Source organism: Poecilia reticulata, chromosome 12 (genome assembly GCF_904066995.2).
Source record: "Poecilia reticulata chromosome 12, P_reticulata-male-v2, whole genome shotgun sequence".
NCBI classification, from domain to species: domain Eukaryota; kingdom Metazoa; phylum Chordata; class Actinopteri; order Cyprinodontiformes; family Poeciliidae; genus Poecilia; species Poecilia reticulata.
In genome coordinates, this window is record NC_088841.1 from 25,183,742 (window position 1) to 25,206,562 (window position 22,821).

General features: G+C 36.6%; 5 protein-coding genes and 1 pseudogene across 5 annotated transcripts; 2 read left to right on the top strand and 4 right to left on the bottom strand.

Annotated features, from left to right (window-relative positions):
* Nucleotides 1-3,609: 3,609 nt before the first annotated feature.
* LOC145554122 (heat shock protein 30-like) lies at nt 3,610-4,421 on the bottom strand. The gene has a single exon (XM_081613499.1). It carries the CDS (start codon nt 4,287-4,289, stop codon nt 3,675-3,677), a length of 615 nt encoding a protein of 204 aa, XP_081469625.1. The 5' UTR covers nt 4,290-4,421; the 3' UTR covers nt 3,610-3,674.
* Nucleotides 4,422-5,287: 866 nt separating this feature from the next.
* LOC145554123 (heat shock protein 30-like) lies at nt 5,288-5,888 on the top strand (annotated as a pseudogene).
* Nucleotides 5,889-9,735: 3,847 nt separating this feature from the next.
* Nucleotides 9,736-10,541, bottom strand: LOC145554388 (heat shock protein 30-like). Its single transcript, XM_081614008.1, has one exon. It carries the CDS (start codon nt 10,413-10,415, stop codon nt 9,801-9,803), a length of 615 nt encoding a protein of 204 aa, XP_081470134.1. The 5' UTR covers nt 10,416-10,541; the 3' UTR covers nt 9,736-9,800.
* Nucleotides 10,542-11,290: 749 nt separating this feature from the next.
* LOC103473897 (heat shock protein 30-like) lies at nt 11,291-12,331 on the top strand. The gene has a single exon (XM_008424545.3). The coding sequence runs from the start codon at nt 11,425-11,427 to the stop codon at nt 12,037-12,039; it is 615 nt and encodes a 204-aa protein (XP_008422767.2). The 5' UTR covers nt 11,291-11,424; the 3' UTR covers nt 12,040-12,331.
* A 3,856-nt stretch (nt 12,332-16,187) lies between these two features.
* On the bottom strand, nt 16,188-17,206 carry hspb9l (heat shock protein, alpha-crystallin-related, b9-like). Its single transcript, XM_008423864.3, has one exon. It carries the CDS (start codon nt 17,082-17,084, stop codon nt 16,470-16,472), a length of 615 nt encoding a protein of 204 aa, XP_008422086.2. The 5' UTR covers nt 17,085-17,206; the 3' UTR covers nt 16,188-16,469.
* An 846-nt stretch (nt 17,207-18,052) lies between these two features.
* LOC103473546 (N-acetyllactosaminide beta-1,3-N-acetylglucosaminyltransferase 2) lies at nt 18,053-22,570 on the bottom strand. Its single transcript, XM_008423862.3, has 2 exons — nt 22,052-22,570; nt 18,053-21,707 (listed from the first exon to the last, which is right to left on the bottom strand). Exon 2 carries the CDS (start codon nt 21,686-21,688, stop codon nt 20,348-20,350), a length of 1,341 nt encoding a protein of 446 aa, XP_008422084.2. The 5' UTR covers nt 21,689-21,707; nt 22,052-22,570; the 3' UTR covers nt 18,053-20,347.
* Nucleotides 22,571-22,821: the final 251 nt, after the last annotated feature.

A 22,821-nucleotide genomic window follows, 5' to 3' on the forward strand; every position in this document is an offset into this window, starting at 1 on the left:
CTGTGAGAAGTGTGTGAGTGTGTCTGCTGGTGTCTGATTAGTGCCTCTTGTCCCTCTCTCTCTCTCTCTCTTTCTCCAGCCTCCTCTCTGGCATTATTATATAACGGCAGTTCTGGTCTCTGTTTATAAATGTGTGCGCGCGCACATGCACAGCATGTGCATGTAGGAAGCGAGTTTGTGTATTGTCTGCCTCGACGCGTCTGACCCAGAAATGCCCAACAGTCTCTCATGGCTTCATTAGGACACATCCAAGAGTTCAGAATCTATAACCTTCAAATTATCACCCTGCTGCCTTCTACTTACTGTCTTTTTCCAGGTTTTCAACTTTCTATATCTTTAGCTTCTTGACAATTTAACTTGGTTTGCCTGTGAAAAAAAAAAAAAAAGTCTTACCTACATTAATTTCGGCATTTCAATTAAGTACATTGTGAAACCAACATTTTTGAGACAATTTAATTATAGATACGGCCCCCCTTACAATTGCTCAAAAAAAGATATTCAATGAGCCTTAAAATAAGTGTATTTTCTTTTCACAATCACAAACTGAGATTGAGAAAAACTACATTTATTCAGAGAAGAAAAACATCCCATGAGAAGTAATAATTTTTTTTTTCAAAGAATCACTTCTCCTCTAATAATTTCATTAAAATAAATGTAATTGAAACATTTTATATAATCTATACTGTTTGAAGTTTGTCCAAGTGTTTAGCTTTTATTAGACGTAAATGACTTCCTGTTTCTCTGATCTAAAACATGAAAACAGAAGCATAAGGTATACGGTATATATATATATATATATATATATATATATATATATATATATATATATACACACACACACTGTATCATATAATATACTGAACCTGGCTTCACTGTGTATTTCGTGATTCCACTGTTTGTTTACTAACCTCAGGTCAGTAAGTGATGCAATTCTGATCCAGTTTGTTGCAACTGGAAACCAACATACATGGAGATTGAAACATTTCACCTTCAAGACTCTTCATCCAAATTTCAGCTAGAGTTTTTATTGCGTTTTTATTATTATTGACTGTGTGGCATCCATGCAACATTTTGATTGACATCAATGTTCTTGATGTCTTCTATCTTATTCCGGAAGTCTCTTTTCATTCTGTTGTCTCAGCTGGCAGTGAGCAGGACATTTGGTTGTTGAACTGTACTCTAACTGTACTCTTACCCACCTTGACTGCTTTGTGACTTCAGAACGGCGATAAGAAAGGAACGACTGTTATCAGTTAAAGGTCTCACACTGAGGTCCACTGCAGTATTTTACTACTTCTCACCTTTCTCACCTCCTCCTCTGTTTTTTTCCTCTTTTTTCATCCCATGCCGAGTCCCGTCTCATCACCTCTCGTTCTCTTCCTCTCTTCCCTCTCCTCTGCCCCTCTCTCATCTTTCTACCCCCTGCTGCATCCTCTCTCCATCACTTCCTCTCTTACCCTCCTCCCCACATGTCTGTCTGTTCGAAACTGGAGCAACGTCTTAATCGAGGCTCCGAGACGTGACGGGAATTCCTGAGCAGCTCCGGCTCTGCAGTACAGACACACACACACACGCACCCCCCCCCTCCCCCCCCCCCCCCACACACACACAAGCAGAATCCAACACGTTCTGCTTTGCAGCCAATTAACAGCGCGATCCAGCACCAAAGGAATAACTGCATGTTGATGAGCTGGAGCCCCCATGCGTGTGTGCGTGCGTGCGTGCGTGTGTGTGTGTGTGTGTGTGTGTGTGTGTGTGTGTGTGTGTGTGTGTGTGTGTGTGTGTGTGTGTGTGTGCGTGTGTGTGCGTGTGTTTGCGTGTGTGTGCGTGTGTATTTATGTTAAGCTGGTGGCCGTCAAAAACACTTACGCAGATAGAAGGATATCTCTTTTATGTGTTCAAGGAAAGAGGGAGATTATGGCGCATTAAAAACCTTCTCCACATGGGACAACCTAAGACAGGAACAAGGAAGTGCCTGAGATTCTCTTTGTGCGTATATGTGTTTGATGCTGTCCTGGCATTTTCAGGATTGTGCATGTGTGTGTGTGTGTGTGTGTGTGTGTGTGTGTGTGTGTGTGTGTGTGTGTGTGTGTGTGTGTGTGTGTGTGTGTGTGTGTGCGTGTGCATACAAGCTGCATTAGGAGAACAATGCAGATGATTTACTTGGAGCTGAGCCCTGCCGTCTCCTCCTCATCCTCCTCCTCATCCGTCCTCTATTTTTGTTACCTTTCATTTTTCTGCTCCTCCTCCCTCCTAACTTCTACCCAGCCTCTACTTTGTGGAGTTCATCCAAAGGTGAACGCCTGGCACACAAAAAGTATCTTCCCCCCCATCCAAAAACTCGTATATTCTCTTTATGTGTCAAAAATATTGACATCAGCCTTGACACAATATCCCAGAGCAGCAAAGCACAGTGCTTGCCAGGTTTCATCATCCCTCCGTATGTTCTTCAGAGATAGATATGTTGAAACGAAGGCTGTGGGTTTTAAAGCTCGCTGATTTCTTTGCCCCACTTCTCTGCACAATCCCCCACATCTGTTCGTGTTACATTAATGTGGGTAGGTAAGAGGTTTTACACCGTTAATACCAGCGAAGAGTGTATTCATTTAGAAAAAATAGGTCATTTAAGTATTAATTGAGAAATATAAAATTGATGTATCCCTTTATCCTTTTAGCACTAGTCAGCTTTTTTTCATTAGGTCTTTTTAATAATATCCAATTCTCCCCTGTATGCAAGACTACAAAGAGGAGGAATTAATGTATGCCCAAGATTAGGTTTGCAATATATTAGTCGAGAATGAAGGGACATGAACGTCTCCAATGCTTGTTTGACGTCAAGACGGAAAATGCTGCACTTCCCTGAAAGACCAGGATTAGAATTGTTTAGGAGGAAAGGCTGCCATCTAGTGAAATTTGTGCTAACTACAATGTTGGAACTGCAAATTTCTTTAAATTTTTAAACGTTGCCTTTGTTGAAGTTACACAATCATAGAATATAGAATTATTTGGAACCCCAAAGGCAAGTCTCAGTGTTTATTATCTCTCCAATTTATCACCTATACATTCATCATCACTCAATATTTAATAACTTACGTTAGGATTAAGACACATTTTGTAACTTCAAGAAGGCTTGGTCACCATTGAACAATACTTCCATATTTGAAGACCTTTTTATAAACTTTTGGGCAGGTAATGTGTAAAAGACTCTGATTTCATAATCTTGTACCTTGATTTTTGTTTTTTCTTAATTTAAGAAATGAAATTTTTTTTAAAAGTGTTCTTATTTTCTTTTAATTTATTATTACATTTTGTTTACATTAAATACATAATTAATATATTTCACATTTAATTTAACATCTTGTACATGACATATAATCTTTTGCGTTACATTTGAACTTTTTGTCTTGTATTTCAAATTCTTCTTAAATATTTGAGTTTCACATTGTAACAGAAAAAATGTAAAAAGACAAATGACTTAATATGTATATTTTTACACCATATATTTCTGTAGGGTCAGCAACCAAGAACAGTAAAATCTACATTTAAAAAAAAAAAAATATATATATATATATATATATATATATATATATATATATATATATATATTTTATTTATTTTTTATTTTTTCAATTGGCACATAAACATGTTTGTGAGTCCATATTTTCAGGTTTGTTCTATGATCCATTCTGTGTTTCTGCTCTGCTGTCTTCTTCCTGTGAACACACACTCTGCTGTGGTTCCTCCTCTGAGCTCCTCTTGATAGTCAGCTCTCTCTCTGTTCCCTCGATACAAGGAACTTTGGCTGCCTGGATGTGGAGCTTTCCATCTGGAGAAAGGTGGCAGCTGACGTCTTCATGGTTCACCCCTTCAGGTAGATCAAACTCCTGTCTCAACTCCTGCAGGCTGTAGGAGTAGGAGCCTTTCCCGTCCTCTTGTTTCTTCTCCGTCTTCCCGCTGACTCTTAGCTTCCTGCCCACCTGCCGGACTGACAGATCTTCTGGAGAAAAGCCCTGAGTGTCCAGCGTTAGGCCAAAGTGCTCTCCCTCTTTGTCCAGCTGGTAGGAGACTTGCTGCAGAGCCACGCTGCTCCTGAAAGGCTCTGTGTCCTCCAGGATCTGGCGGTGAAGTTTGTCCATCAGCTGCAGACTGCTGCGCAGCTCCTGTAGGTCTCTCTGCATGACATGCTGCTGGTAGAACAGAGGTTTGACCTCTGGCCACAGACTGCGAACAGGCCAGGAGAAGTCCATGAATGGACTGAGAGCAGATGGGAATCCATGAGAGCACAGCATCTTTCTTCTGTTTAGTCTTGAGTCTTCTTGTTGTTCAGGTGTCTCTTCACTCCTGTGTTTCTTGTGTATCTTTCTGTCAGTCAGTGGGGCTGTCCCAGCTTTATATTCTAGAGGAGGCGCTCCAGAGGCTTCCGGAAGTTTCTGGTAATTACCACAGAACTCCGCTGGGGGGAGCTGCTTCACCTAATTTTTCAAACCTCACAGCTATTGCCTTTTGCAAGTGTCATTTCTTTCGTCATGTTTGATTTTATAAATTTTGGGCAATAACAAAAGTTCCACTTGAGTGTTCATAATACACAATATTTGACCCTGTTAGAGAAATGCTGTTTGAGGATTATTATAAATATGAAAGCATAGATTTTTAAGAAGAATTGTCTGAATACGTTCTGTCTCAAATTTCACATAGTATTTTCAGCAGATGTTTCAATTAAGGGTTTCTTTTAAAAAATTAATGTGATAGCATAATTTTTATGGTCTTACAGAGAAAGAGAATCTAAGTAGTGCCAGATTACATGATCATAGATTTGTATCTTGGCTTTTCTTTCAACATTTATTCGAAACATAAATTAATTTATAAAATATATTGTTCAACACCTTCATAATTTTAGATACATTTATATGTAGTTTTTTCATGAAAGCATGCAAAGTCTTCTGTTATTTATGAATAAACCGCAAACCAATATTTTTTGAAAGGCTCAAAAAATGCATATGTCCTACAAATAAATAGGTTTTTGTTATTGACTGAAAACTTGCTAAAGTAAACATGATTAAACAACTGATCATTGTAAATAGCCATAGGAGGAGGCGTGATAAATTAGGCAAAGTAGCTCCACCCAGTGGAGTTCTGTGGTAATACCAAAACTTCCGGAAGCCTCTGGAGCGCCTCCTGCTAGAATAAAAGCTGGGACAGCCCCACTGACTGACAGAAAGATACACAAGAACACAGGAGTGAAGAGACGCCTGAAACAACAAGAGACTCAAGACTAAACAGAAGAAAGATGCTGTGCTCTCATGGATTCCCATCTGCCCTCATCCATTCATGGACTTCTCCTGGCCTGTTCGCAAGTCTGTGGCCAGAGTCAGACCTCTGTTCTAACCAGCAGAATGTCATGCAAGAGACCTACAGGAGCTGCGCAGCAGTCTGCAGCTGATGGACAAACTTCAACGCCAGATCCTGGAGGACACAGAGCCTTTCAGGAAGAGCCTGGCTCTGCAGCAAGTCTCCTACCACTGGACAAAGAGGGAGAGCACTTGGCCTAACGCTGGACACTCAGGCTTTCTCCAGAAGATCTGTCAGTCCGGCAGGTGGGCAGGAAGCTGAGAGTCAGCGGGAAGACGGAGAAGAAACAAGAGACGGGAAAGGCTCCTACTCCTACAGCTGCAGGAGTTCAGACAGAGTTTGATCTGCCTGAAGGGGTGAACCATGAAGACGTCAGCTGCCACCTTCTCCAGATGGAAAGCTCCACATCCAGGCGGCCAAAGTTCCTTGTATCGAGGGAACAGAGAGAGAGCTGACTATCAAGAGAGCTCAGAGGAGGAACCACAGCAAGGTGTGCACAGGAAGAAGACAGCAGAGCAGAAACACAGAATGGATCATAGAACAAAACCTGAAAATAGGACTCACATGCATGTTGATGTGCCAGTGAGATTTAGATTCAGTAATAATAGTCTTGTGTGAATAATGTTGTTTTTGTACATTATTTGTACACAGAAACTTTTGTAAAATTAAAGAATAATAGAAAGTAGTGTTCTGTTGGTGTATTTGTCTTAGGATATTATAACGAAATAACATTTCATCACGTAGAAAATAAATGTATCAATGATAAAATGTTTTTCTCAGTGTTGGGGAAACACTTCTGAAAATAAATGTTATTGCTCCTTATAAGTACTTGTGTGCATTTCATCTACACACTGGCAAATTAAGTTTTTTTAAACTAACATGTGCATTACAGTAATAGCAGAACAAACTACATATAAAGTAAAAATAGACCAAAATCAAAATTGTCTTCTACTTTCACAATAATAATAATAATAATAATAATATAATAATAATAATAATAATAATAATAATAATAGTAAAATAATAAAATACAAGTATTTCTCAAACGATACAATCTTATTCCTTGCTCCATTAAAAAACATTAATAACACCAAGCAGATTTCATGCAATAATATTTTTGGGAACTTCTGTTATAAATAATTTAATAAACTAGTGTGATATTTGTTATAAATCCGTATAAGATTTCTTAAAATATAAATAAATATATTAAATTAATTATGACTAATGCCAATTTTCACTGAAAGATATTAGGTATGATGTTATTAATGTGATTTTAAGAATGGCAGACTTCTTTAATTGTTTCATAAAAACCTTGTTGCCTGTTTATATTATTTTTAATATGACAATAAATAAGATGTTACCATGAGCAGTACTTTTCTTTATGTTGTTTTTTTATTTCTTCTTTTCAATATCTTAAAACAATCCACAGAGTTTTGTTCATATTTCATCCACATATTTTTACATTTTCATGTAATTTCACTGATATTTTTTGTTTCTGTTATATTTTAAATTTTGAAGACAATATTTGATTATTCCTTATTTTATATTTAGAAATTTCTTGTAGTTTACTGGTGCTCATTTTTAAAGTAGCTAAATTTTCAAAATGTACAACGTTGATTTTTATTTAATGTAAAGTTCTCAGATTGTAAATTAAAACAAGCACTCATACTTATTTCAAATTATATTTTCAAGTGTATGCCAAACAGCAGCGAATACATTCTTCCATTTATTGATACAATTATTTTCTACGTGTTATCATATGATTTTCTAATGTTGTGTTCTAAAGTTTTCTCATAAAGGCTAAATGTTGAAAACAACAGGAGAACCCCTAACTGTTTACTAATTTTTAATTTTACAAATGTTCCTTTGTACAAACTTAATAACCTACAAACTGAACATTAATACACACACAGGACCATCACCAAAAAAATATGAAATCATCACATTGGCACATCAACATGTGAGTCCATGTTTTCAGATTTGTTTATGATCCTTATATGAGCTTTATATTGTTAACAGGAGGCGCTCCAGAGGCTTCAAAAAGTTTCTGGTAATTACCACAGAACTCCACTGGGTGGAGCTAATTCACCTAATTATCATGTTTAGTACGTTTTTAGTCAAATACAAAAATGGATTTTATTTATATGACATATAGAACGTTTGATGTATTTTTAAACGCTGGATTGGGGTTAATTTATCAATCAATCAATCAATCAATCAATCAATCAATCAATCAATCAATCAATCAATAAATCAAATTTTATTTGTATAGCACATTTAAGCAGCAAGGCATTTCAAAGTGCTTTGCATAATTAAAATAAAAACAGAAATAAACAGTGAGAAAGAGAGAGATTAAAAAAAACATTACATCATTAAAACGTCGAAAAGAAAGAAAAATAAATTAAAAACATTAAAGACATAAAAACATGGAAGACATCAAATATACCACAACAACAAAGAATGGCATGCTTGCATGAGAATCAATATAAAACTTATAAAAGTTATGAAGATATTGAACTATATACTTCATAGATTAATTTATGTTTTGTTTTAATGTTAAAGAAAAGCCAAGATACAAATTTGTATTTAGGTAATACAGCACCCAAAAGGACTCCTTTTTTCTGTGCAGGACCATAAAAACTACGGATTAAAATTTAAAAGGAAACTGTTAAAGAATCATTGGTGAATATATTATGTGAAATCTGGTACAGCACATGTTTATATTAAGGTCAAATAACTAAGCTTTCATATTTGAAATAATCATTGAACTCATTAACAGGTTCAAATATTGACGTGTTATTGCTCCAACCTTCTACAGTATAAGGATGATCGTCGGCAAAAAACAACAGGGGAGATGTGAAAAATCTGATGAATTAGCTCCACCCAGTGGAGTTTTGATAGTAATTACCAAAACATACAAGCTGCATTAGGAGAACAATGCAGATGATTTACTTGGAGCTGAGCCCTGCCGTCTCCTCCTCATCCTCCTCCTCATCCGTCCTCTATTTTTGTTACCTTTCATTTTTCTGCTCCTCCTCCCTCCTAACTTCTACCCAGCCTCTACTTTGTGGAGTTCATCCAAAGGTGAACGCCTGGCACACAAAAAGTATCTTTCCCCCCCATCCAAAAACTCGTATATTCTCTTTATGTGTCAAAAATATTGACATCAGCCTTGACACAATATCCCAGAGCAGCAAAGCACAGTGCTTGCCAGGTTTCATCATCCCTCCGTATGTTCTTCAGAGATAGAATATGTTGAAACGAAGGCTGTGGGTTTTTAAAGCTCGCTGATTTCTTTGCCCCACTTCTCTGCACAATCCCCCACATCTGTTCGTGTTACATTAATGTGGGTAGGTAAGAGGTTTTACACCGTTAATACCAAGCGAAGAGTATATTCATTTAGAAAAAAATAGGTCATTTAAGTATTAATTGAGAAATATCAAAATTGATGTATCCCTGTTATCCTTTTAGCACTAATCAGCTTTTTTTCATTAGGTCTTTTTAATAATATCCAATTCTCCCCTGTATGCAAGACTACAAAAGAGGAGGAATTAATGTATGCCCAAGAATTAGGTTTGCAATATATTAGTCGAGAATGAAGGGACAGTGAACGTCTCCAATGCTTGTTTGACGTCAAGACGGAAAATGCTGCACTTCCCTGAAAGACCAAGGATTAGAATTGTTTAGGAGGAAAAGGCTGCCATCTAGTGGAAATTTGTGCTAACTACAATGTTGGAACTGCAAATTTCTTTAAAATTTTTAAACGTTGCCTTTGTTGAAGTTACACAATCATAGAAATATAGAAATTATTTGGAACCCCAAAGGCAAGTCTCAGTGTTTATTATCTCTCCAATTTATCACCTATACATTTCATCATCACTCAATATTTAATAACTTACGTTAGGATTAAGACACATTTTTGTAACTTCAAGAAGGCTTGGTCATACATTTGAACAATACTTCCATATTTGAAGACCTTTTTATAAACTTTTGAGCAGGTAATGTGTAAAAGACTCTGATTTCATAATCTTGTACCTTGATTTTTGTTTTTTCTTAATTTAAGAAATGAAATTTTTTTTAAAAGTGTTCTTATTTTCTTTTAATTTATTATTACATTTTGTTTACATTAAATACATAATTAATATATTTCACATTTAATTTAACATCTTGTACATGACATATAATCTTTTGCGTTACATTTGAACTTTTTGTCTTGTATTTCAAATTCTTCTTAAATATTTGAGTTTCACATTGTAACAGAAAAAATGTAAAAAAGACAAATGACTTAATATGTATATTTTTACACCATATATTTCTGTAGTGTAAGCAACCAAGAACAGTAAAATCTACATTTAAAAAAAAAAATATATATATATATTTATTATTATTATTATTTTTTTTTTTTCAATTGGCACATCAACATGCATGTGAGTCCATGTTTTCAGGTTTGTTTATGATCCATTCTGTGTTTCTGCTCTGCTGTCTTCTTCCTGTGAACACACACTCTGCTGTGGTTCCTCCTCTGAGCTCCTCTTGATAGTCAGCTCTCTCTCTGTTCCCTCGATACAAGGAACTTTGGCCGCCTGGATGTGGAGCTTTCCATCTGGAGAAAGGTGGCAGCTGACGTCTTCATGGTTCACCCCTTCAGGCAGATCAAACTCCTGTCTGAACTCCTGCAGGCTGTAGGAGTAGGAGCCTTTCCCGTCCTCTTGTTTCTTCTCCGTCTTCCCGCTGACTCTCAGCTTCCTGCCCACCTGCCGGACTGACAGATATTCTGGAGAAAAGCCCTGAGTGTCCAGCGTTAGGCCAAAGTGCTCTCCCTCTTTGTCCAGCTGGTAGGAGACTGGCTGCAGAGCCACGCTGCTCCTGAAAGGCTCTGTGTCCTCCAGGATCTGGCGTTGAAGTTTGTCCATCAGCTGCAGACTGCTGCGCAGCTCCTGTAGGTCTCTCTGCATGACGTGCTGCTGGTAGAACAGAGGTCTGACCTCTGGCCACAAACTGCGAACAGGCCAGGAGAAGTCCATGAATGGACTGAGGGCAGATGGGAATCCATGAGAGCACAGCATCTTTCTTCTGTTTAGTCTTGAGTCTTCTTGTTGTTCAGGTGTCTCTTCACTCCTGTGTTTCTTGTGTATCTTTCTGTCAGTCAGTGGGGCTGTCCCAGCTTTATATTCTAGAGGAGGCGCTCCAGAGGCTTCCGGAAGTTTCTGGTAATTACCACAGAACTCCGCTGGGGGGAGCTGCTTCACCTAATTTTTCAAACCTCACAGCTATTGCCTTTTGCAAGTGTCATTTCTTTCGTCATGTTTGATTTTATAAATTTTGGGCAATAACAAAAGTTCCACTTGAGTGTTCATAATACACAATATTTGACCCTGTTAGAGAAATGCTGTTTGAGGATTATTATAAATATGAAAGCATAGATTTTTAAGAAGAATGTCTGAATATGTTCTGTCTCAAATTTCACATAGTATTTTCAGCAGATGTTTCATTTAAGGGTTTCTTTTAAAAAATTAATGTGATAGCATAATTTTTATGGTCTTACAGAGAAAGAGAATCTAAGTAGTGCCAGATTACATGATCATAGATTTGTATCTTGGCTTTTCTTTCAACATTTATTCGAAACATAAATTAATTTATAAAAATATATTGTTCAACACCTTCATAATTTTAGATACATTTATATGTAGGTTTTTTTCATGAAAGCATGCAAAGTCCTTCTTGTTATTTTATGAATAAACCGCAAACCAATATTTTTTGAAAGGCTCAAAAAATGCATATGTCCTACAAATAAAATAGGTTTTTGTTATTGACTGAAAACTTGCTAAAGTAAACATGATTAAACAACTGATCATTGTAAATAGCCATAGGAGGGAGGCGTGATAAATTAGGCAAAGTAGCTCCACCCAGTGGAGTTCTGTGGTAATTACCAGAAACTTCCGGAAGCCTCTGGAGCGCCTCCTGCTAGAATATAAAGCTGGGACAGCCCCACTGACTGACAGAAAGATACACAAGAAACACAGGAGTGAAGAGACGCCTGAACAACAAGAAGACTCAAGACTAAACAGAAGAAAGATGCTGTGCTCTCATGGATTCCCATCTGCTCTCAGTCCATTCATGGACTTCTCCTGGCCTGTTCGCAGTCTGTGGCCAGAGGTCAGACCTCTGTTCTACCAGCAGCACGTCATGCAGAGAGACCTACAGGAGCTGCGCAGCAGTCTGCAGCTGATGGACAAACTTCAACAACAGATCCTGGAGGACACAGAGCCTTTCAGGAGCAGCGTGGCTCTGCAGCCAGTCTCCTACCAGCTGGACAAAGAGGGAGAGCACTTTGGCCTAACGCTGGACACTCAGGGCTTTTCTCCAGAAGATCTGTCAGTCCGGCAGGTGGGCAGGAAGCTGAGAGTCAGCGGGGAGACGGAGAAGAAACAAGAGGACGGGAAAGGCTCCTACTCCTACAGCCTGCAGGAGTTCAGACAGGAGTTTGATCTGCCTGAAGGGGTGAACCATGAAGACGTCAGCTGCCACCTTTCTCCAGATGGAAAGCTCCACATCCAGGCGGCCAAAGTTCCTTGTATCGAGGGAACAGAGAGAGAGCTGAATATCAAGAGGAGCTCAGAGGAGGAACCACAGCAGAGTGTGTGTTCACAGGAAGAAGACAGCAGAGCAGAAACACAGAATGGATCATAGAACAAACCTGAAAATATGGACTCACATGCATGTTGATGTGCCAGTGAGATTTTAGATTTCAGTAATAATAGTCTTGTGTGAATTAATGTTGTTTTTGTACATTATTTGTACACAGAAACTTTTGTAAAATTAAAGAATAATAGAAAGTTAGTGGTTCTGTTGGTGTATTTTGTCTTAGGATATTATAACGGAAATAACATTTCATCACGTAGAAAATAAATGTATCAATTGATAAAATGTTTTCTCAGTGTTTGGGGAAACACTTCTGAAAATAAAATGTTATTGCTCCTTATTAAGTACTTTGTGTGCATTTTTCATCTACACACTGGCAATATTAAGTTTTTTTTAAACTAACATGTGCATTACAGTAATAGCAGAACAAACTACATATAAAGTAAAAACAGACCAAAATCAAGAATTGTCTTCTACTTTCACAATAATAATAATAATAATAATAATAATAATAATAATAATAATAATAATAATAATAATAATAGTAATAAAATACAAGTATTTCTCAAACGATACAATCTTATTCCTTGCTCCATTAAAAAACATTAATAAACACCAAGCATGATTTCATGCAATAATATTTTTTGGGAAACTTCTGTTATAAATAATTTAATAAACTAGTTGTGAATTTGTTATATATCCGTATAAGATTTCTTAAAAATATAAAATAAATATATTAAATTAATTATGACTAATGCAATATTTTCACTGAAAGATATTAGGTATGATGTTATTAATGTGATTTTAAGAATGGCAGACGTTCTTTAATTGTTTCATAAAACCTTGTTGCCTGTTTATATATTTTTAATATGACAATAAATAAGATGTTACCAGTTGAGCAGTACTTGTCTTTATGTTGTTTTTATTTTCTTTTTTTCAATATCTTAAACAATCCACAGAGTTTTGTTCATATTTCATCCACATATTTTTACATTTTCATGTAATTTCACTGATATTTTTTGTTTCTGTTATATTTTAAATTTTGAAGACAATATTTGATTATTCCTTATTTTATATTTAGAAATTTCTTGTAGTTTACTGGTGCTCATTTTTAAAGTAGCTAAATTTTCAAAATGTACAACGTTGATTTTTATTTAATGTAAAGTTCTCAGATTGTAAATTAAAACAAGCACTCATACTTATTTCAAATTATATTTTCAAGTGTATGCCAAACAGCAGCGAATACATTCTTCCATTTATTGATACAATTATTTTCTACGTGTTATCATATGATTTTCTAATGTTGTGTTCTAAAGTTTTCTCATAAAGGCTAAATGTTGAAAACAACAGGAGAACCCCTAACTGTTTACTAATTTTTAATTTTACAAATGTTCCTTTGTACAAACTTAATAACCTACAAACTGAACATTAATACACACACAGGACCATCACCAAAAAAATATGAAATCATCACATTGGCACATCAACATGTGAGTCCATGTTTTCAGATTTGTTTATGATCCTTATATGAGCTTTATATTGTTAACAGGAGGCGCTCCAGAGGCTTCAAAAAGTTTCTGGTAATTACCACAGAACTCCACTGGGTGGAGCTAATTCACCTAATTATCATGTTTAGTACGTTTTTAGTCAAATACAAAAATGGATTTTATTTATATGACATATAGAACGTTTGATGTATTTTTTAAACGCTGGATTGGGGTTAATTTATCAATCAATCAATCAATCAATCAATCAATCAATCAATCAATCAATCAATCAATCAATCAAATGTTTTTTGTATAGCACATTTCAGCAGCAAGGCATTTCAAAATGCTTTACATAATTAAAATAAAAACAGAAATAAACAGTGAGAAAGAGATAAAAAAACATTACATCATTAAAACGTCGAAAAGAAATAAAAAGAAATTAAAAACATTAAAGACATAAAAACATGGAAGACATCAAATATACCACAACAACAACGAAAAGAATGGCATGCTTGCATGAGAATCAATATAAAACTTATAAAAAGTTATGAAGATATTGAACTATATACTTCATAGATTAATTTATGTTTTGTTTTAATGTTAAAGAAAAGCCAAGATACAAATTTGTATTTAGGTAATACAGCACCCAAAAGGACTCCTTTGGTATGATTTTTTTTTCTGTGCAGGACCATAAAAACTACGGATTAAAATTTAAAAGGAAACTGTTAAAAGAATCATTTGGTGAATATATTATGTGAAATCTGGTACAGCACATGTTTATATTAAGGAATTTCTTTTACAATAACTAAGCTTTCATATTTGAAATAATCATTGAACTAGTACTTCATTAACAGGTTCAAATAGTGTGTGTTGTAAACACATATGTGTTATTGCTCCAACCTTTCTACAGTAAACACGATTAGAGAGATGATCGTCGCAAAAAACAACAGGAGGGAGATGTGAAAAATCTGATGAATTAGCTCCACCCAGTGGAGTTTTGTAGTAATTACCAGAAACTTCCGGAAGCCTCTGGAGCGCCTCCTCTAGAATATAAAGCTGGGACAGCCCCACTGACTGACAGAAAGCTGCACAAGAAACACAGGAGTTAAGAGACACCTGAACAACAAGAAGACTTGAGACTAAACAGAAGAAAGATGCTGTGCTCTCATGGATTCCCATCTGCCCTCAGTCCATTCATGGACTTCTCCTAGCCTGTTCGCAGTCTGTGGCCAGAGGTCAGACCTCTCTTCTACCAGCAGAATGTCATGCAGAGAGACCTACAGGAGCTGCGCAGCAGTCTGCAGCTGATGGACAAACTTCAACACCAGATCCTGGAGGACACAGAGCCTTTCAGGAAGAGCCTGGCTCTGCAGCAAGTCTCCTACCAGCTGGACAAAGAGGGAGAGCACTTTGGCCTAACGCTGGACACATCAATGATGTTGATGTGCCAATGAGATGATTTTATATTTCTTTGGTGATGGTCGTGTGTGTATTAATGTTCAGGTTGTAGGTTATTGTGTTTGTACAAAGAAACATTTGTAAAATTAAAAATTATTAAACAGTTGGTGGTTATCCTGTTGTTTTCAATATTTAGCCTTTATGAGAAAACTTTTGAACACAACATGTAGAAAACAATTGTATCAATAAATGGAAGCATGTATTCGCTGTTGTTTGGCATACACTTGAAAATATAATTTGAAATTTGTCGACAAATAAGTATGAGTGCATGTTTTTATTTACAGTCTGAGAACTTTACATTAAATAAAAGTCAACGTTTTACATTTTGAAAATTTAGCTACTTTAAAAATGAGTACCAGTAAACTACCAGAAATTTCCAAATATAAAATAAGAAATAATCAAATATTGTCTTCAAAATTTTAAATATAACAGCAACAAAAAATATCTGTGAAATTACATGAAAATGTAAAAATATGTGGATGAAATATGAACAAAACTCTGTGGATTGTTTAAGATATTGAAAAGAAGAAAAACAACATAAAGACAAGTACTGCTCAACTGGTAACATCTTATTTATTATTATATTAAAAACTATATATAAACAGGCAACAAGATTTTAAAGAACATCTCTCATCCTTAAAATTACATTAATAACATCATACCTAACATCTTTCAGTGATAATATTGCATTAGTCATCATAATTATTTTGTTTAATATATTTCTTTTACATTTTTAAAAAATATTTTACAGATTTATGACAAATATATACAACCAGTTTATTAAATTATTTAGAACAGAGATTTCTCAAAAAATTTTATTGCATGAAATCATGGCTGGTGTTCATTATTGTTCTTTGATGTAGCAAGAAATACGATTTTATCATTTGAGAAATACTTGTCCTTTTGTTTATTATTATTATTATTATTATTATTATTATTATTATTATTATTATTATTATTATTAGTAGTAGTAGTAGTAGTAGTAGTATTATGATTTTGTTTTACCAATTGATAGAATTTTGTAAGTATTTCAAGTGTACATTTTTACATTTCAGACATAATGATTCTACGGATGTTCCTTTCAATCAATGATATTTTAAACGCAGAAGACAATTATTGATTTTGGTCTATGTTCACTTCATATGTAGTTTGTTCTGCTATTTTACTACTGAGATGCAAATTTTAGTTTTTAAAAGATAATTCTAATTTATGATCATATTCCCAGTGTGTAGATGAAAAATGCACACAAAGTACTTAATAAACAACAATAACATTTTATTTTCAAAAGTGTTTCCCCAAACACTAATAAAACATTTCATTTTCTACGTGATGAAATGTTATTCCCGTTATAATATACTAAGACAAAATATACCAACAGAACCACTAGCTGTCTATTATTCTTTAATTTTACAAAAGTTTCTGTGTACAAATAATGTACAAAAACAACATTAATTTACACAAGACTATTATTACCGAAATCTAAAATCTCACTGGCACATCAACATGAATGTGAGTCCATGTTTTCAGGTTTGTTTATGATCCATTCTGTGTTTCTGCTCTGCTGTCTTCTTCCTGTGAACACACACTCTGCTGTGGTTCCTCCTCTGAGCTCCTCTTGATATTCAGCTCTCTCTCTGTTCCCTCGATACAAGGAACTTTGGCCGCCTGGATGTGGAGCTTTCCATCTGGAGAAAGGTGGCAGCTGACGTCTTCATGGTTCACCCCTTCAGGCAGATCAAACTCCTGTCTGAACTCCTGCAGGCTGTAGGAGTAGGAGCCTTTCCCGTCCTCTTGCTTCTTCTCCGTCTTCCCGCTGACTCTCAGCTTCCTGCCCACCTGCCGAACTGACAGATCTTCTGGAGAAAAGCCCTGAGTGTCCAGCGTTAGGCCAAAGTGCTCTCCCTCTTTGTCCAGCTGGTAGGAGACTGGCTGCAGAGCCACGCTGCTCCTGAAAGGCTCTGTGTCCTCCAGGATCTGGCGTTGAAGTTTGTCCATCAGCTGCAGACTGCTGCGCAGCTCCTGTAGGTCTCTCTGCATGACGTGCTGCTGGTAGAACAGAGGTCTGACCTCTGGCCACAGACTGCGAACAGGCCAGGAGAAGTCCATGAATGGACTGAGGGCAGATGGGAATCCATGAGAGCACAGCATCTTTCTTCTGTTTAGTCTTGAGTCTTCTTGTTGTTCAGGCGTCTCTTCACTCCTGTGTTTCTTGTGCAGCTTTCTGTCAGTCAGTGGGGCTGTCCCAGGTTTATATTCTAGCAGGAGGCGCTCCAGAGGCTTCCGGAAGTTTCTGGTAATTACCACACATTTCCACTGGGTTGAGCTGTTGCACACAACCTGTATTGTCTGTGACAGTTCTGTTCACAGCAATAATTTCTCCCACATATGTTTTTCTTTTTCTCTTCTTAAAATATATCCCTATTAATATGAACTACTTCTTTAGTTTATTTTTTAAAATATGTTTTTGCTAATTTTTCCAGTAGTTGTTCTAAAACATAATGCTAACTGAGTCAATTATTTTCTTAATCAGAGACACTGCAAGATTCTCCAGGTATTTTCTCTTGATTACCACAGAGCTAAACTTGGTGGAGCAGTTTCACATGAGGTAATTTCCTTTTACTTTTTGTGTTTCTTGATATAATTTATTTGTGTATAAAAAATGTTCATATAATAGGCACATCAGACTTTTTTCATGATCATTAACTGTTTCATATGCCAAGTTGTGCTTGTTTTTAAAATCTATATTTCATAAAAACATTTTTTTGAGTCTTTAATACAATCTTTGTTGAAGTCGAAAGTCAATTTTCCACCACACTGTTAGTAACATTTGGTGGTAGACATTTAATTAAATAAGTGCAACAGCCTATTAAACATTGGATGTCTTTCTACTTTTCTATTTCATGATCATCAACCTCCTTCATTTTAATCTAGTTAAATATAATTATTTCACAATACATGGATTCATTGTTTGTGTTTCAGTTATCAGTAAATCATTGGTCAAGTAAACTTACCAATAATTAACTAACATCAAACCTAACATCCATTCCCATAACTTTTCCTATTCCAATCAATTTTTGTAATAATCTAAATAACTTTATCGCAAAATCTACAGAAAGCGAGACAGCTTATGAAATTTCCTAAATATCTCTTATTTAACTCTTTTAGTATTGTCAAAGTAGGTTGATTATTTTTACTTGTTTATGTCTTTCTATATTAAGTTGAAGGACCTGTCATAGTGCAGGTAAAAAGCAAAGAATGTAGCTTTGGCTTAATGACAAACATGTAGTTTCATTGTCATTATTTCCTTTATATACCTCTCAGATATTCCATAAACATATATGGAAAGCTCAAGTTGTATTACATTTTTATTTAAGTAATATTGCTCTGGGGCTGCCCAGGCCTTTGTTGGCTTGCAGTAACAAATGTCCTGAGTGTTTTTCTCACATTGTGTCTGAATGTTCTCCCAATGCAAGCTTGAATATTCCTCCAAGTGTCCAAGTAAATGACTGCAAGGTCAATTGGTCTCTTTTTTTTTTTTTGCCATTTGGCTCATATGTGTGTATAAGTATTGCTGTGTTACCATCATTATAAAAGGACATAATTCAAATTGTAATATCATATTTCTTCGATAGGTGGTGCTGATATTGTAGAAAGAGAAAGATATCTCATCATTGCTGTGTTTTCAAGATTTTTTTTTTTTTACTAGACTTGCCAGACTTCAATGAGAGCATAATTCAAACTCCATATTAGATTTAGGTGTGTATTAACTCTAACAGCAGCTAGGTTTTCAACTGTGAAAACGAAAATACATTTCAGTTGATACAAATAATTAAGACTGCCCTAAATGTGTTCAAAGCTTCTTGCTTCTCTATGTTTTCTCCTAAGTGGTTATCAGCTCAGTAATGGTTCTCCTGTGGTCATCAGATGGACTTATATCTTGTGAGTGCATTACTCCAAACCCACTGTCTGCGTATTAGTACGTCGATCAATAGCTATGGCTAGACAAGTATGGTATTTAGTATCACAGACAGAAGATGAGAGAAAAAATAGTGCAGATATGCAAGGGAAGGAATTGCATAGCACTGAACAATGTCTTATTCTAGTTATGAAAATGTACACAAAAATATTTTCATATTTGCACTTTTTTAGGGTCTGAGAAAGTGCAACAACATAACATGACCACCATCTTAAAGTCATAATATGAGAAACAATTTATTGAGAATATTTTGTGTCTCAAGATAAAATCAAACCATTCCGTTGCAACTTGTGTATACAACACACAATCTCTCCTTTGTTTGTCTTTCCCCCATATCACCTACTTCTCTATCCACTGACAGAATCAAATCTTGTTCTTTTTCTCCTTAGAAAGCTTCAGCTGTCCTTCACTAGGGGCCTTTGTGTAAATCGTCATTACAAACTAAATTGAAATATCCCACATCATGGCACTGCCTCCACCTGGTTAAGAGATTTGAAAGCTTTGCTTTGACTCCTCCAAACCTTCTTCTTGTCCTTATCATTAAAAGCAACAAAAAAAAAAACAACAGCAAAAAAAATAAAAAATTAGTCAGGTTGCTTTCAGCAACCTCTTAGCTCTTGGTGTGATAGCCTTGAGGATTAATCGTACCTGTTTATCCTTGAACAAACTATCCAACCCCCTCTCTGTTAACCGTTTAAATCAGGTATTTGAAACTTGGACACACGTGGATGTTCAATAGCACAAGGATTCCAAAGATCGAACCTCCTAAAGGCCCCATATCAACACGACTGAAGATTTGTGGACAATGCACCAGATCAAACTCAGGAATCATATCAGGAAGGTTATAGATTCCATTGTTTCTTTACAGCTCACTGAGAAGTATTTCAACTAACATTCACATTGAAGATTAAAGATATTATATAATAAATTAAAATTTGTGAATACAATTCTTGTATTGCGATTCTTATTGAACTTACTAAGTATGCTGACAGTGCAGAACATAAAGAGAATGATTCTGATGCATCCTCAACGGCTCAAAATGAACAAGGACAGCACATAAACTTTCCATTAGCAATGTATGCTTAAACAATTTTATTTGCGCATAAAGCATACTTCAGTCTATCCATTTATAAATCTTTATCTTTCTAAAATAGAGGAGAAATGTTTTTAGATAAAATAGGGCACATTCGTACAAGCAATGACAAAAACGAGAGTTTGAGGTGTGTTATTGCTCTGTAGTGTTCCTGTAATAAAGTACCTTCTGAGGTAGATCAGTCTCCTCCTGGGAGTTACATAATTCTCCACAGGAAAGGTTGATTAAAGGTGACCTTACCATGCACTGCCTCCTGGCCACAGTGTGTAATTTTTTTCAAATTAGTGTAGTGGCCGCAGTCGTCTGGTACTTACTAAATCCTATTTGCTTTGCAAATGAGACTCAGCATTGAGCAGGCAGGTTCTGGAGCTGTTTCCATAGGGTCAGCATTTCCTTTGGATTCCGTCTGTGAACGAGTAGAATGGATCTGTACGCACACGGATTGTTTCTGTCTGTAGCGGGGAGATCAAATGTTAAGAAACCTGGGTGGTGGACTGGAGAAAGCCCGAGTCTGTTTAGGCACATCCCAAGGTAGACATCATCAATAGGAAAAAGGCGAACCCTTTCAGACACCTCCCGTAAACGTAAGGCAAGTGAGCCTGTATACACCACCCCTCCTCCACCGGCGTAAGGTGGGTACACACCTTTGTAAAAACTTTCCGGTATGTAGTATTTCATGGATGGCTCACGGTTCGGCATTGCGTTGCTGATCACGTCGCCGACAAACAAATTCATGTCTGTTTCATTAGTGTAGTCCCAAAGCTTGTACTCCTCCACTTTTTTATGCAGGTAACTCAGAAGGGCATCTGTCCGAACAAAAACATCGTCATCCCCTTTGAAGACAAAAGCGGCGGTAGGGCAGTACTGCTTGAACCAACTCCACAGCAGCAAGTCCTTCAAGGTCAAATTGAAGAACGTATCCCTGAAATCCCACTGCAGAATATCTCCGTACTTCTCGTTCTCAAGTTCCAGAAGGTTGTTCAGGTCTGGGTAAGGGCCTGTACTCGAGTCCTGCCTTCCGAGCAAGAAAACCGTGCGCACTAATCCCCCTTTTGTATTGAATTCCCCCCTCACCAGACCGCTGTGTCCCCATGTTTCACGTATGGCCTGTCGGTTTTCAAAGTTCCCCACTTGTGATTTGATAGCGATGAGGAGCATTGGAGACCCCACCCCAGTGGTATCATTGTTCCTCTGACACATTCCAGGCTGGTTGATAAGAAGAGGGTACTTCCTGCAGTGCATTGACTTGATAAATGCTCTAATTTGCTCTGGCATGCTGTTGAAGTCATTCACGCTAGGAACTGAACACTTCTGTGACATGCAGGCTGATAGACAATCATCCTCAATTTCAGTGAAAGGCTGACCTTTTGGACTTCTCTGCATCCCAGTTAGGTTTCCTCTTAATATCGGATTGTGCTGACGGTCCCAGGTGTGCTGCAACTGGTTCCACAGTGCACTGTAATCCAGGCGAAGATTCCAGAAAGGACCAAGTGGGTGTGAGGCCAGGGTGGAGGAATTGGCTGAAATCCCTGGAGCAATGTAGTGAATGATTACTTTTGGAGGAGCGTAAGAAATGGTGACAAATATGGTCACCATGATGTAAATCACAAGGTGTCCAGTCATCATACATGGCAGCAAGCACATGCATAATAGTCTCCCGTTGCATTTGCAGCATCTTCCCATTGTTGCACAAGCCAAAAACCTGCACAAAAAGCATAGTTTCATATGAATATATAAATAATCAAAACAGATAACGTCATAACATTATATCTGCTCTCTCTTAACAGGAAACACAACAGTGGGATAGATCAGATTTTGCAAATCCCCTTTAACGCTGTGGAGTTTCTGTTCCCTTGGTGACCGTCCAGTGGGGGTTATTATCTGTTCTTGTTGACACTCTGAACCTCATCCAGCACAGCTGAATACCTGAGCCCCGGAAGAAAATATTATATAAAAGTCAACCCCTTTGTCTGTCATTTGATGTAAGTATTCCTCTCTACACTTGCTTTGTCAAGTATTGTCCCTTTTCTCATACGTATTACTTACCACTGGTTGAAATCTCAGTGGAGCAGCTGGAAAAGAAAGAAAGGGGGAAAAAAAAGCCAAGTCTCCAGTCTTCTGCTGTCTGATGTGGTTATGAATCGGTCATTTGAGGGCTCACCTGTTGAATATCCCTTATACCGCAACAGCACATCCTCTAACTGTACATCTATCAAGTGCTCCTCTAGTGCTGTGCCAGGAGCAGCTGAGCAACGTGTCCCAGATGAGGCAGCTTGTGCACAATGAGCATGCGTCTCTTTAACTCCTCATTAGATAATAAGGAGAAAACACCCACACGGAGGGCGTATTATCTTTAGTGAACACTGACTAATGTTGCTCTGTGATTTCTCAGAAGCAGATTTGATTTGCATCTATGCTCTACAGGCAAATATTGGCATGGTACAAGCCAAATGGAAAACCAAAATGAGATTAACCGTGTAATGGTTCTGTTGTGAGTGATTTGTCAAGGCATATTTAACTAAGGCTACAGAAGTTTATATGAAAATACAGTGACTTGCAAAATTATCCACGCCTTTTGCACATTTCCACAATGTTTTACAATCAGAAACTTCAAAGTTCTTCTATATATATATATATATATATATATATATATATATATATATATATATATATATATATATATATATATATATATATATATATATATATATATATCCTCTAGTATGATTTACTGGCTCAATGCTGCAGTGATTAGAGAAGCCCAGTTTCTAAACCCATTTTCAATGGGGTTTAGGCCAATTTGCTTTAATGGTCCA